At 44.0% G+C, this 15,149-nt stretch overlaps 2 protein-coding genes across 2 annotated transcripts; both read left to right on the top strand.

Moving 5' to 3' along the window:
* Positions 1 to 969: 969 nt before the first annotated feature.
* On the top strand, positions 970 to 8,980 carry wdr31 (WD repeat domain 31). Its single transcript, XM_010889462.4, has 10 exons — positions 970 to 1,245; positions 1,615 to 1,766; positions 1,965 to 2,097; positions 3,093 to 3,167; positions 3,374 to 3,518; positions 5,250 to 5,350; positions 5,928 to 5,995; positions 6,683 to 6,824; positions 7,164 to 7,326; positions 7,721 to 8,980. Exons 2-10 carry the CDS (start codon positions 1,717 to 1,719, stop codon positions 7,876 to 7,878), a joined length of 1,035 nt encoding a protein of 344 aa, XP_010887764.1. The 5' UTR covers positions 970 to 1,245; positions 1,615 to 1,716; the 3' UTR covers positions 7,879 to 8,980.
* A 763-nt stretch (positions 8,981 to 9,743) lies between these two features.
* LOC105021660 (RING finger protein 225) lies at positions 9,744 to 14,661 on the top strand. Its single transcript, XM_010889463.5, has 3 exons — positions 9,744 to 10,070; positions 10,290 to 10,334; positions 13,181 to 14,661. The coding sequence occupies exon 3, from the start codon at positions 13,262 to 13,264 to the stop codon at positions 13,865 to 13,867; it is 606 nt and encodes a 201-aa protein (XP_010887765.1). The 5' UTR covers positions 9,744 to 10,070; positions 10,290 to 10,334; positions 13,181 to 13,261; the 3' UTR covers positions 13,868 to 14,661.
* The last annotated feature ends 488 nt before the right edge of the window (positions 14,662 to 15,149 follow it).

The raw sequence follows: 15,149 nt of genomic DNA, 5'->3' as shown, positions 1-15,149 counted from the left end.
AAAATGTTTTACAAAATATGTGTACATTCATTATTGACCCAATTTCTATTGATTTCATTTTGTTATGGGAGAATTTCATATGTTTAAAGAACTACTTTATCTCATAAATTAGATATTGTTAATGGCAAAATACTACGTTCTTAAATCTAAATTTACCAACAGAAAGCCTATCTCTAATGTATTTATAAGGAATTAGAGCTGTACATACAAACCATGTTTCACTCTTCTAACAAGAAAGCTGTTAAACAGTTAATATACGTGCTTCCTATAGGGTTTTTGAGTAGTCTGTATTTTGCTGTATCCACCTCGTATGTATGAATACATGTTTATGAATGTATACTTTCTCTGTATTCTTTGTATTTCAGCAATAATAATAAGAAGAAATTTGGCAGGTGATATAAGAAAAAACATTCTCATCCCGTTATTTCTAGTGCTAATTTCCACAGAACACGTTTAAGCTAGAGTTGGAAGCTCGCTGCAACACATATGGAAAAAGAAAAAAAGTTTAGCAGGCAAATTCACAAATCAAAATTAACATACAATTCATTAAATCCCTTTCCTGTCCATAATAGAAGTGCATACTTTCATTCTCAACTCAAAATATTTGATGTAATTGGCCTAAACCTTTGTTCAAAATGTGAGTTATTGTTTATTTATTAGCACTTTTTTAGGTTTTAATGTTTTTTGTATATAAACATATCAGTCATATGTAAAACAGTAATAAAAAAATCAACTCTCTACCACTCTGTCAAACACACGAGCAAACAGGTTTTACTTAAAACTAACCTTAACCTAGGTTTCCTGTCCCCTAGCTCTCAACCTAACCCTAAACGTCATTCTCACCGCAAAACCTCCTAAACCTAATTACGGGCACAAATGCACAAAATAAGAGCGACTTTTATTTTGGTAGTCGAAAAGCTACTAGAAAGGTCTTATGTCAAATTTGCTCCTCCCTCTGTGTCAGTTGACCTCAGTTCGCCTGGTAACAGAGAAAGCGTCGCTAGGAAGTGAATATTGCGAGATGAGTTCTTCCAATGGAATTGCTTGTTCGAGACAATCTACCTCAAAAGTTGATGAATTCCGGAATAGGAGATCTGTGAGAAGAAGGGAATAAACTCGAATTTCTTACAATTATGCGTTATTGTATAACATCTCGTGGCATGACAGATAAAACAAGATTAAGTTAGCAAGCCTGCTGGGAGATAGCTAGTTAACTAGTAGCAACAACTGTTTGCACCTGGACAGGTAAGTAAAAATCGACCGGGCTTATTACCACCGACAGTTAGTTTAGTTCTGTTAGCCATAGAAAGTAGCGTCTGTTATTTAACCTGCAATATGTGTTTCTTACAATGGAACGGCTACAGCAATGGCAGGTCCTGTTGTCCTGTTGGGTTAATACGATGTGACAGTAATCATAATAGGATTTCCTCAACAAAGCTTCCTTCTATCTGTCCCCCTGCTTATTTATTTAGCTCATGCAGTGTTTACATTACATCATCACACCATCTAACACAGCAGGTACTTTAAGGCTACTAAATGGTGTCATGACTCGTGTGAATGAGTGTGGGTCGCACATTCTCATTCATCTGGGATATTGTGTTGATATTTCTGCAGTGGGTGGTTGACAGCTGAAGAATACCTCAATCTGTTCATATGGGTTGGGGACCTGGTCGGTAGCTCTGTGAGCCTGTGCAGCTGGGCTGTTCTGCTACTAGCATGGGGAAACTGCAGAGCAAGTTCAGACGGTCGCGCTCTGGGCTGTACAGGTAAGACCGGCGGCAACATAATCACAAGCCTGAGTGCCCACGTGCACATCCAATCAAAGTCACCAGTTGTTCAGAGGTGGCCATTTTCAAAATCGGATAAGGTTGCATTGTTGTCATTGAAGGTTTTTGGCTTGGTTCTTGGGTGCAACTGTTCTGTGCCTTAAGTTGACATGTGTGTGCCGTGCGTGGCTTGTTCAGGGCGACCAAACACGACAGTGAAGACGTTGCTGCTGCCAGTCAGGTGGTGCAGTATGAGCCCGCTCACCGTGATGCGGTCAACTGTGTTACCAACCTGACCTCTGACCTCTGTGTGTCTGGAGGGAGTGACATGGTGAGTGACTAGTAGTCAGTGATTGCGCATTCAAGACAACTCAGGCCTAGGAACCATCTGGCCTTTTACTTCGATGTCAAAACAGTAGAGGTTTTATCATTCTGCCTTTTTAAGTGCAAAACTTTTAGTACAGCCTTTTTTTGGTGAAATAGCTAGACCCCTGGAAAGTCTGAACAAAACAGTACCTATAACTCAAAATATTTTTAAGTCCACTGACATCAACATTTTTTCAGTTTTTAAGGCTACATCTGTCTTCTCTATAGAGCTACATCGAGATAGATCAGTACTAGGGAATTACCTGTTTTTACATTATTATTGTCATTTCAGGCTTCCACTATTTTGAAGTAGTTAACTGGGTGGTACTCCGAGAGATGGATAGAGACATCATCCCATTATGGTTTATGTGAGCACCTCGGCAGCATCACTGAGGCATTTTCCTTGTTTTAAGTAATTGTTCTGCTTTGCTGGTCTTCTTCATTTAACTGTCTGATCCCTTCTGATGGAGTCATGGGATTAGCCAAGTTCAGCAGGGTCATCAGGAGGGATCAGCCATAAGGTCCCACCCAATTGGCAGCGTTTAAAAGAGTAGAAGCTTTCAATGGCATTGTCCATGCTAGAACAAGTTCCATACATTTTCGGTTCTCCCTCCATGGTGGACCTTCCGATGACTTAAGGACTGATCACATGCTTCCAGTAAATCAACAACCTTGGCTAAGGCTTGTGGTAGTGATATACTTTGAGTGGCAGAACGCACCTCCCTTTAATTTGTTTACCAATCCACGGAAGTGTTAGCTAAAAATAAATTTAAAGCTGACTATTATGAAATGGAGATGACCTCAACTGACAACTGTTGAAGTCTCCAGACTACAATTCTTTAAGTTTGTGGAGATGTAGAGGAATCTGGCTAATCTGTGTGTGTGTGTGTGTGTGTCTGGTGTGTGTGTGTGTGTCTGTGTCTGGTGTGTGTGTGTGTGTGTGGTGTGTGTTCTGACAAGGCGGTGGTTGTATATGACTGGAGAGGAGGGAAGCTGTGCCAGTCATTCCAAGGCCACAACAGAGAGGTTACCAAGGTAATTCAACTGTAATTGAATATACAGGATCTAACAAACACTAATGTTGTATAACAATAAAAATGTAAAATATCCCAGACTTTACCCACTGCGTATTTATCATTGTTGATGTTTCGGTATTGAAATTTTCCAGTGACTTTGTTTGGTCTCTTTCTCTAGATCTTCTGTGTCCATTTTTTTTGTCATCTCCTATCTCCGGCTTCTAGGTAGAGTGTTTCCCAGGCAGCACCTGGATCTTCAGTGCATCTCGGGACAAGACTGTCATGATGTGGGACCTCAATCAGGGGGACGAGCCTATCCAGGAGTTCTGTGGCCATGAACTGGTGGTCAATGGGCTTGCCGTCAGTCCAGGTAGCAGGGTTCGCACAATATCTTTCAAGTGCTTAAAGTACTTCAATTTGGGTCTCAGAAATGTCAGTCCTGGAATACCAAAGTGCTTGAAAAGTAATTGAAATGAAGATAGCTCTTATATCAGAGTACAATTTTATAAATATCCCCCCTTGTTCGGAATCTCTGCAACAAATGTAGGTAGAAAGGAGCCAGTTGCAGGAGATTTGAAGAAACCTGAGTTTCATTAGCTCAGGGAACAGCACACACTGAGCGTAAAGGAACTGTGTACCGCACAGTGTATAGAATACAGTCAAAAGGTACAGTGTGCAACGCAGCTCGTAGCGATCGACACACGCAACATAAATGAACTAAGCACGCGGACAAGGGGAGCAGAGTGAACAGACATACACACAATGATGAGGGAATGGGGGTTGGATGATGGAAAAGGGGGGCGTGGCAGCTAGTAGATTGGTGACGTCGAAAACTGGAGCCGCAATGGGCCAGCAGCTGGACTCCCCCGGACCCGACCACAGGAACGCCATGCGCGTTGATCTGGCCCGGCAGAGGCGGGACTCCCTGAGAGGGATCCAGGACGTCCCACTCCGGAAGCCAGCACCGCTGCTCCGGACCGTAACCCTCCCACTCCACGAGATCCTAGAGGCCCCCCTGCCTGGCCTGAGAACGCGGGGGACCTCAGCCTCATGGAGTGGACCTGCTACCACCGGCCTGAGGAGAGACGTGAAACGAGGGGTTAACACCGTAATTGACGGGGAGCTACAATCTGTGTGTTACCTCGTTCTCTCTCCTCAGGACCCCACAAACCGCGGCTCCGGCTTCCAGCAGGGCAGGCGGAGCAACAGGTTCCCGGGTCGAGAGCCAGATCCGGTCACCCAATATAAAGACCGGCGCCTTGCTGCGGTAGCTGCGGTAAAAGCACTTTGTGACAACTGCGGTTGTAAAAAGGGCTTTATAAATAAATTTGATTGATTGATATTGCCCCCTGGGCTCCCTCTCTGGCCCCTGCAGGCCTGTTGCACCCTGGGCTCCCTCTCTGGCCCCTGCAGGCCTGTTGCACCCTGGGCTCCCTCTCTGGCCCCTGCAGGCCTGTTGCACCCTGGGCTCCCTCTCTGGCCCCTGCAGGCCTGTTGCCCCCTGGGCTCCCTCTCTGGCCCCTGCAGGCCTGTTGCCCCCTGGGCTCCCTCTCTGGCCCCTGTAGGCCTGTTGCCCCCTGGGCTCCCTTAGGCTGCACCGGAAACTGGTCCATGGCGGAACCGAGACTGGCTAGTATCTCACTGTGGCCTTCAACTCTGTCCACGATGCCGGTTAGCTCGGTCCTTCCTGATGGCTCCATTTTCAATCAGGTGTTTAGTTCTGTCACAAATGGAGGTAGGAAGGAGCCAGTCGCAGGCGATTGGAAGAAAACTGAGGTTTATTAGCTCAGGGAACAGCGCACACTGCGTACAGTGTATAGAATACAGTCAAAAGGTACTGCGCGCAATGCAGCCCGTAGCGATCTACACACTTAACATAAACGAACTAGCAGCTAGCTAGTAGCAGCTAGTAGACCGGTGATGTCGAACGCTGGAGCCGCAACGGGCCAGAAGGGGGTGCAGGGCAAATAGAAGGACGTGACCGTCTCAAAAATATTCAGTCGCTTGCGCTTTTCCTAAGCCATGTTTTTGTTAAGTACTGAAATGCACTACATCTGTGATCTGTGTGTGTGTTGACCAGCATTTTCTGTCTCGTCCATAGATGGGTCGAAGCTGTGCACCGGTTCCCGTGACAACTCCATGTGCCTCTGGGACATTGAGTCTGGCGAACGTGTGCATAAGAACACAGTGTCCAGAAACCTGGTTAGTCACTCTGTCGGGCCGTGCTCTGGGTATACTGTAGGCTTAAAAAACAAAAGATAGTTTCTGACACACTTTGTAATGTCATGTTAGTGTAGGAACGATTGTATTAGAATGGATAATGGTCGCCCCCAACATGGGGGAAGCATATTGTCCTTGAGAAGTCCTTGAATTAACATACTACAAACTGTAAAGTTCAAAATCCGACAGTTTAGGGAATGAAGTGTACTGAATGTTGAACATACTACAGCTCATCTAAACCGAGGAAGCGCCGTTCGTTACATTGTAATTACGATATACAGATCCTGAACAGGATTAAAGTTTTACTCAAACTCAAAAAGTCTGATTATGATGATGTTTTGTTTCAAATTAAATGTTTTGCGCTGTCATCTAAAATATATTTGATGTAAAATATCCCTTTTATGAATTTACACTGCAGAAATGATGTAATGTGTGTGTCAACATTCATCAATATTGCACGCAGAAACCCTACATCCCAAAGCAATCGGACATACGCAAGAAAAGTCTGGCCTACGGTATGTGAACACTCCTACGGCACCTGACTCCTTCTCTTTTTCAGGTTACACATGTGTGCTGGGTCCCAGAGAGCCCCTTGATCGTCCAGACCTCCGAGGATAAAACCATCAGGTCAGTTTGTTTGTTTGATTTTTAGATTTTTCAGTTAGATTTTGTTCTCTTTGTCATCATCAAGCCAGACATTTTTTACTTCAAAAAAACAAAATAAACATGTAACCCATTTTCTCTAGATTTTGTGGTAACCATTTTATACTCACGACCATGTCTCACGGTGGCAATTCATAAAGGGTTCAGGAGAGGCGAACCACTCAGAGAAATACTCTGCCAAATCATGCTACATCTTATTACACTGCTCGCCTGGGGACACACTCTTGATCAGCTTGCTGTTGGCGCTGGGCCCGTCACAATGACCCTCTAGAAGTGGGCAAGGTAGAGTGGCACCAGAGTTACGGTGAATAAACAGTGGGAAATATTCAGACCTCTTACCTCAGTACTTATGCAAATAAGTCCCAGGGGGTGTGGTATATGGCCAATATATCATGGCTAAAAGCTGTTCTTAGGCACGACTTAGCCATGGTATATAGTTCATATACCACAATCCCCAGAGATGCCTTATTGCTGTTATAAACTGGTTACCAACACAATTAGAGCAATACAAAAAGTGATGTGATGTCATACCCGTGGTATACAGACTCATATACCCCAGCTGTCAGCGAATCAGCATTCTGGATTCAAACCACCCATTTTGTGATGCTGAACGTACCCCTTACCAACACCTGCATGTGTGTTCTTGTGCAGGGTTTGGGACAGTCGTGCCTGGCAGGTCACAAACACGTTCCCGGCCAAGCAATACATTCAGACACACTGTGACATAAGCGCCAATGGCAACTACCTCCTGTCCAGCAGCAATGGCTTTGGGGGCCAAGGCTGCGAGGCAACGGTGAGACCTCTCCACACACACTGTCCGCTGGGTCAGTAGTTCCTAACTGGGTCCTCCAGGGCCCCTAGAGGTGCACGTTTATACTGTAGCCCTGGCAGAGCACGCCGGATTCTGCTTGGAAACTAATTCCCGGGCCCTTGTTGAATTGAACAGGGTTTACAATAAAAACCTTTACTGCTGGGGACTAGGGTTAGGACCCGCTGCAACTAGATAACACAGCCACAGAAACAGAGTTGGACTACGTCCTAAAAATGCATGTAAATAAAAACATGCTTTTGTTGTATTTTATACTGTGTATAAATATCTAGGAATTGTGTGTGTGTGTGTGTGTGTGTGTAGCTTTGGGACCTCAGGCAGCCTGGCTGTAAAGTGGTGGAGTACCGGGGCCACCGTGAGACCACTGCCTGCTGTGTTTTCCTTCCCCCCAACCCTGGGGGCCCTGCGATGGTAGCATCTTCCTCTCACGACAGTTCCGTCAAAATCTGGGATCAGAATACTGCAGGTAACATGGGGAACTAGTCGGAAAACTGCGGTAACACTGGAAACTGTTTCGAAACGCTGCAGTACCACAGACAAAACTTGAAACACTGCAGTAACACAGACAAAACTTGAAACGCTGTAGTAACACAGACAAAACTTGAAACGCTGCAGTAACACACACAAAACTGTAAACACTGCAGTAACACAGACAAAACTCTAAACACTGCTGTAACACAGACAAAACTCAAAACGCTGCAGTAACACAGACACCTCAAAAACACTGCAGTAACACACTCAACTCTTGTCAGAACAGCTGATCGGCTTCTCTCTCTTCATAATCATAGTTTGGTTTAGTTCATCCCTGTTCCCTTTTCTGTTATCATCTCTTATCTTCCGTCTCCTACTCCTCCCTCCAGCCTGTCTGGCCACTCTCACCCTGGAAGGATCAGGCCCCTTGATGTCTTTAGCCCCGAGTGATTCCTGCAGTCTGCTGTGTGCCAGCTTCAACAAGGGGATCCAGGTACTCCGTCATCGGGCCGATGGGCAGGACCTGAAACAGATGGCACGATTCTAATGAGGTGCGCAGGACCCGTGCCAGCGTAGTAACCTCCAGACCCAGAGGGGCCCCCCGAGGCTAAAACAACCGGATCAGGAGACGTGATCCTCGGATTGACCGAAGGGAGGAGGCCCCTCGGAGACATTCCAATAAAGGAGAACCCTGGACACTGTGCGCCTCGCGTCAGGCGTGGGACTGAATGCTTAGGGATGTCTTAGTAGAAGAGTAATCTTTCTGAGGGGCGGATCGCATTAGTTATTTGGTTTGTTGTGTGTGATAAAGCTAACTGTCGCTAGACATTCGTGGAGTCGTTAGTCAGTTAGCCTTTGTGGAAAAACTGTAACTGGTGTCCACTATGAAATAGAGCAGGCGGATAAAATCATTAATTGTTTAGAGCAGGGGTGTGATCACAAGGAACATACGGGATAAAATGTGAAGGTACTAAAACCTTCGCAGAATGCTTTTGCTGCCGTGCATACTGAGTACGCCCCAAATGTTTCCTGCTGTAATATCTTCCTAAGCTAGAGCCAGGCTAGGGTAAATATTCACAGGAGTCAGCTTTCCTTCTCAAACCGTTTGTTTGAACTGGCTCCACTACCACATTTAAGAAAACAGGAGGAAGCTGTCATCCGAAAGCGACTTTGTTTACCTGCACAGTAGGTGGTTGCGGGAATTCAATCTTGACGTTGCGAAGCACCACGCTCAACCAACCTGGCAGTTCTAATGTTGACCAAGATTGTGATGCCCAGTTCTACTTGAAAACACAAACTTCTGTGGCACTCTGTTTTTACAGAGATGCGCAGAACCCAAACATGCAATCGTTGCACCAGTGTCTTTGAGACTGAGCGTCTGAAGACATTTTCTAATCACGGTGAGGATTTACGGGCGTGCTTAGGGAATTAACATAATTTGTTGGGAATGTAACCTTTCCTGTTATGTCTCCTTTGGTTGCCTCCTAAGTGGGGCCATATTCCCTAGTGCACTAATGAAGGAATAGGGTGTGATTTGTGACCTTTTTTCTTTTTTTACAGAATAGAAGTGGTATGTGCGTCCCCATTTGTTAGCTCTGTCTGTGTTATGTTATTCATATTTGATACATTAAATGAGATGTCAATTGTTATGTTGTTATTAAATTTTTTCATTAGATCATAGGTATTGTTTTACCAATCCGTTTAAGGATCTGGTTTTACAAAGAATGTGCCTGGCATTATCTCTCTGATAAAATGTGTAGCAATAGAATGAATAGAACATGAGCCCATTCAAGTCAGTTATTTATTTGCTCCATACATTTTTTGTAAGCACATACACATTTATTGACAGGCGAGATCCAGGTAGACCACTGCATCCTATTTCTGGTTGTTTCCCCATTTCACCTCTCATGTATTCCATAACGAATTTTAGAGTCGCTTCAAATAATGCCTGTGATTCGTAAAGCTTCATTCCTGCTAGGCGTTTTGACGACCGTGAAAATCTTGTCAGGACAATGTGGCGTTTGTCCACATACTTGCTTCAATTAGCTATACAAAAGTATTTACGTTTAACCAATATTGATAGAGGTCAACGTATCCCATTGATATTTACACGATTATAATATAATGGTGAGGTGGAGTAAGTCTACCCCACACGTACCTAATTCGAAGTGGACCAATCACTTAAACCCAATCCCTATGGAACTCATACTATTTAAGCCTATAACAGTAGGCCTATTAGAAAATAGGAATGCATAACGTGCATTTTTAGATAACACGCACTTCACTTTCATTACCCTGCTTAAATGTATACAAGCAGTTATTGCCTATTGTTAATCATTTTTGAAGATTTCGTACTGCATAACCCATTTTGAACCCAGGTAGTGCAGTGGTTTGCTAATCAACATTAACTAACCACAGGTGTAACCACCGCAGGCACTTAATACATTTCAGCATTTTCAAATGGCAACTCAATTACCGCCTGTTAATGCTACTGGAGTGGAGTAGCCTATGTTTATACAACGTTACACAGATAAGCCTAATATTTCAGAGTTGCTCATTTGACTAGTTAGGCCAACGGTGAACATGTTTCCTCATATTATACCAGTATTCAAATGCTGACTTACAGAAAACGAAAGACTATCACAACCAATAGACCGAGTTTAGTTTAGCGCCATGACCTTGCCCCAGGGGATCTGCCTGCTCAAACTTTAGCCGGCCCACGATTTCATGAGAAACACGGTAACTGCTTACAACTTGAGCTATAGTTTTTTTTATTCCATATTTTATCATATTTCTTGAATTTGAACGCGGAGTTAGGAGTTATACAGTGAAGACGACAAATGAAGATAGTCAAACGGGTCATTGGACGATGGACGTCACTCACACCTTTCAAATCAACATGGATTTCGGTCCCAGGCGGTAGTTTAACACTTCCTCTTTCTTTTGTATATGATGCAGGTCGGAATCCTAGCCTGCCCTGATCCATATTTACAAAATTGACCAGTAAGTATCATGGGTTTCTATGTGAACTTCAAATATTGATGTTGCCTTGTCCTTGTGCCCCGCGCGCGCGTTTGTGGGGGGGAGGGTAGTGAAGTGTGGGGCTAACATCCCCGAACGTGTTCGTGTGCTTGGCGTGTGAGTGCGTTTCTGTGAATACGACGTTGAGAACTGGGTTAACGCGAGGACCCAATTCAAAGCTTGTGTAGTCACATTGGTTTATTTAACGCTGAAAGAAACTTTGTTGCATGAGCGTCCGAGGACTTTCGTAAAAGTTAAAAACAAAATCCGATGTCTACGCCAAGTCCGACTTTCTCCCCTTGCTGTAATTCGGCCTATTAGGCTTAAACAAATGGTAATGCTAATTTGAACCCTTGTGATAGGGCATATGTCCGCCTAATAGCATATTTATCAAATAGCCCTATGCACAATGTGTTAATCGTACTTCTATAAGAAAAGCCTACAGTTTGAACGCAGTTATAGACTATTCGTCAAGAAACTGTCGGTTAGAAATTCTCTCCACTTCCCCCGTAGTCTGTACAGTTTTTATCTGTAGCCTATATTACTGTCAGTAGAAGTTTTTATTGTAGCCCAAGACCGACATACCCATGGGTATCGTCCCTCGCCAGCAGACACATGCTGAGAGATGTTTGTAACGTCGGAATGCAATAAACCAGTAGATTATCGCAACCAAGTGATGAGGTACATTGCAATTCCCAGAACTAATAAAATGGGAATCTGAGGTCTGTTGCCCCGGAAACAGATTTAGACTAGGGCTAAAATAAAAATCTAATACAATGAAGAATATATTGCATTTGTATAGTGTATTTAAGGTTACTGCATTTGACAGCAACCCACCTCCAGACAAATGCATTGCCAGGCCTTTTTTTATTTTCTTTTTAAATGACTAAACCTGTTAACACGTTTCTAAAATATTTCATGTTGTGGTTAGACTGTCTTATGTTTACTAGTTTGTTGTCCCACCATGTGTTGAGACAGCACTGTGTAGGTGTCATGTTGTGCAATTGACCACAATGCATTATGAAAATGTCTAAAGGATGTTATGCTTCCAAACACCAAAACTCATTAGAATCTCCTTCTAGATAGCCTCTGCTGCTTGGAGGATGAACAAGAAACAGAGGGAAAATAAGTTCATGAAAAAATGGGTGAACCTACCCTTTAATTTACAAAAAATCTGTTTCAAATTGAAACAAACTTGGCATATCAAAGATGTTTTCTGGTCCAGACATATGAGAATGTTTTTAAAATGTACTATCAATGCTCCATAGAAAACTTAACGACATCAATGTCAATGGAGTATCATTTAAATGACTGTTTGAAGAGATTCTATTAATTAGTCAACAATCAGTAAACACATTTTTAGATGGTTGACGGGTAACATAACATAGTTACCTTATTGAAGGGTAAAACAAAACTGACAATGATCCAAATAGGTCAGCTTTGAGCACCTTCAGCTCTTGAATGTTTTTGTCAAGATCACAGAAAGCAACTTTTAGTTAATGTATGGTAAGCAAAATTGAAATATGCATTTTTAACTTGGCGCTGTTCACCTCTACATGCACATGAAGATGATGACTTTTAAAAATATTTTGTTGGTCAGGATATAGCAAAATTGCATAAAACATGATCTGATATCATAATAGTACGTAATATGATCTGTGTGGTTCGGCCTGTGTTTTTCTGCTGGCGTTTGCAAATGGTTTCCCTTGTTTAATCTGTCTCAGGACCTGCCTTGCAGGTTTGCACTCATTCACAGAGGTTTAGTTTGACCAATTGGATCAGCTCTGAAAAAGATTGGTAAGGCTGTGTCTTTACCAACGCAACCCATTTAACATGTGAAAACACAGAATCCTTCTCATTACTCCAAATGCTAATTGAGTTACGTTATTTATTTTTGCCGACATCGCTACTCGGCCAGAACAGGGCTCCCCACTCAAATCAGGGAGACAACCCGGTTGCAAAACAAATTTTAATCCAGTAGTGTAAAACACGTCAAATGGGGGACCTGGGGCAGAAATTAACTCAGTAATTACCTTTCAAATCTGTAAAGGGAAGTGAACAAACAAGTTGCACACTTTGGGACAAAGAAAGGTTAACTAAATAACGTGTAATAAACTGCTGGAGAAGAGAATGTGTTCTCAGTAAACAAACATGAATTGTATGAGCAACCACACTTTTTTGTCGCTCATCTTGGGTAACATGGCCTCTTATCTGCACAAGGGATTGAAGAACAACACCCGTTCACTTAGGAGCTCAAACCCAGGGGTATATTCATTGCACCGATTCTGTTGCAAAACCTTTTCTGTTGCAAGACTTTCAGAACCTGGAGGGGGTTTAACACTGCCAGTGTAGTAAAGAAGTGTCTCTACATTTACATAAACGTTTAATTAGTATAATCTCTGTGAAACAAAAACAATGTGGTCAGAATGTGCTTGGCTAAACAAAAACATTATCTAAAGGGTGGGACTGAGTTTTCATGCAAACTGATTTGTTATCAGTTCTACTTACCTTCTAATCACAGAATAAGGCCTGTGAAACCAGTGAATAATCAGGTACCAGTGAAAACCGGCAAGCTCCAGACCTTGTTGGGGTACACTAGAAAAACCCTGGTGTTAGACTGTTATATCCTTGTATGTTGATGTCACCTTACTTCCCTGGGGTGTAATCAACTGTAAGGACTAACCCAAACTGAACATGCAGAGAATTAACTTTTTGCTGGCCGTTTCGCCTTTGTAGAAGTAGGTGCTACAGGGTGTGACCTGCTGTAAGTGCCCCTGGGTAAGCACTGCCGCCTCAAAGATACAACACCTTCGTCTTGTTCTCCTCAGGCTGCAGCGGTGTCATGTCGGTCGACGACCTCCCTTCCCGCTGATGCTCAGGGCTCCTCCGACCTCCCGCCAGTCCCAACCATGGACCCTTACCTGGAGGTGGGCCTCCGTTCCCCGGGCCCGGATGACCAGGACACGCCAGACTTGGAGTGTTCCATCTGCTTCAGCCAGTTCAACAATGTCTTCCGCACGCCGAAGATGCTCCAGTGCCAGCACACATTTTGCCTGGAGTGTCTGGCGCGCATGAACGTCAAGTCGGCCAAGCCGGACTCCATCCAGTGCCCGCTGTGCCGAGGCCTCACCCCGCTGCCCGCGCTGGGGCTGCCCAAGCTGACCACGGACCCGGCGGTGGTCTCCTACCTCCCCGCGGCCATGCAGCGTGTCTACAGCATCCGATTCAACCGCAAGAAGGGCAAGCTGCAGGTGAAGAGGCCCACGGACGCGGCGCCCTCCCTCCCCACGGTACGCTCCGTCAGCCAGTCCCTGGACGTGGGTCTGCCCAGCCCGCCGGAGGGAGATGGGGAGAGGGGGGACCTTGAGGCAGGACGGGGGCGAAGGGTCAGGGCTCTGCTGAGGGTTTGTCGAAGGCCTGGGTGCAAGGCCTCCCTCTTGGTGTCCGTAGTGGTGATGACTGTGCTGCTCACGGGCATCATCATTTTCCTGCTCATCAGTAGGAAGCTGGCGTAGACGAGGACGTCGCGGCCGTCAGAATGGAAAAAGCGGACGCTCAGTGAAGCGCGAGTCAAAATGACCTGATGTTCCCGGGCCTGTCATTTCATCAAGTAATCAAGGATTTTTAGTGACTGGCCGCTTTTAGCACTTTGCTTACAAAAAACTTTTGAAATAAGTACAAATGTTAAAATCTCGGCCTTCCTATGAGTTTGAATTTGGTAAATGTTGGTCAAGTGCTGCGTTTTAGGCGTTTCAAATTTCCTGGACCTTCTATTAAATTCTGTGGCTATTCAGAAATCCTTGCATGGCACATTCAGAATTCCCTGCTTATTCATGCTTTATTCCAAGACTCCTTCAAACAGGATTTTTGGACAACTGGGGAGAGTTTATAGAGATTTCGCAATTTTGCTGTTGTATGGTTTTACGGTCTCTGGGTTTGTTTATACAAGCAGTAATGTAACCCCTTAATAGGATAGCTGTTGTCTCTAAGTTTCCATGAGGTTAAAAAGGCTCAATGTGCCCGAATGCAAATTGGTGGCAACTGACTATGCAAATCCAGGCTTACCTTTTCGAGTAAGACAGATGTAACTATGAGACCTGGGAACACTGCTGGTTGGAGAGAATCCATATTGGAAACCGAGAGTAGGCTTTTCTGATGAGAAAAGGACATTTTAGCAAGAGGTTCAAGATTTTAAGTGTGAAATGAGAATGTTTGTCCCATGTGTGTTTTGGATTATTTAATCCTGAACTTGGTGTATAAAAAAACTGTAAATTACTTAGATATCCAGCTGAAATACTATTCTATGGGGGGGGGGGGGGTCCTAATTTGTCTGTTCAGTTATTGTATTTTTCATGTTTACTGTTTTTTTTTTTTTATTTAATACATTTTTGCATGTTTTTATTTAAAAATAAATCATTTTGTAAAGATGTGGTGTGATTCTCCCTAAGCCTTATTCAGTTTGGCCATCTAGCCAGGTGCACACTTAATGTGTCAAGTGTAACTGCGTGAGACCTTAGGGCCTCTTTTTCCACACAATGCAGGTATAAAGAGGAAGCGAAGGTATCAAGTAATGCGTAGACAATAACATAATGTCAACCGACATGGCATTAGCATTGATGACAGGCTGATGTGGGATAGTGGGTTGTTAAAGTGAGTTCCACTACTTAGTTATCACAGTGCAATGTGCTGCTGCTGGTGTGGGACGCTAATGGTAGTGATTTAGGTTTGGTCTCTATCTGAGGCCTCCACTAGATGGTGGTATTAGATTGGACTACAGACTGAATCCTTTCCACTTCA

Source organism: Esox lucius, chromosome 13 (assembly GCF_011004845.1).
Source record: "Esox lucius isolate fEsoLuc1 chromosome 13, fEsoLuc1.pri, whole genome shotgun sequence".
Taxonomy (NCBI): domain Eukaryota; kingdom Metazoa; phylum Chordata; class Actinopteri; order Esociformes; family Esocidae; genus Esox; species Esox lucius.
This window is presented reverse-complemented; position numbering and strand designations above follow the sequence as displayed.

Excerpts from the sequence above, each read along its gene's own strand:
- LOC105021660 (XM_010889463.5), top strand. The coding sequence starts at position 13,262 with ATGGACCCTTACCTGGAGGTGGGCCTCCGTTCCCCGGGCCCGGATGAC.
- wdr31 (XM_010889462.4), top strand. The coding sequence starts at position 1,717 with ATGGGGAAACTGCAGAGCAAGTTCAGACGGTCGCGCTCTGGGCTGTAC. Across the intron at positions 3,519-5,249 it reads TGGGCTTGCCGTCAGTCCAG|ATGGGTCGAAGCTGTGCACC; the intron begins GTAGCAGGGTTC and ends TCTCGTCCATAG. Across the intron at positions 6,825-7,163 it reads GCCAAGGCTGCGAGGCAACG|CTTTGGGACCTCAGGCAGCC; the intron begins GTGAGACCTCTC and ends GTGTGTGTGTAG.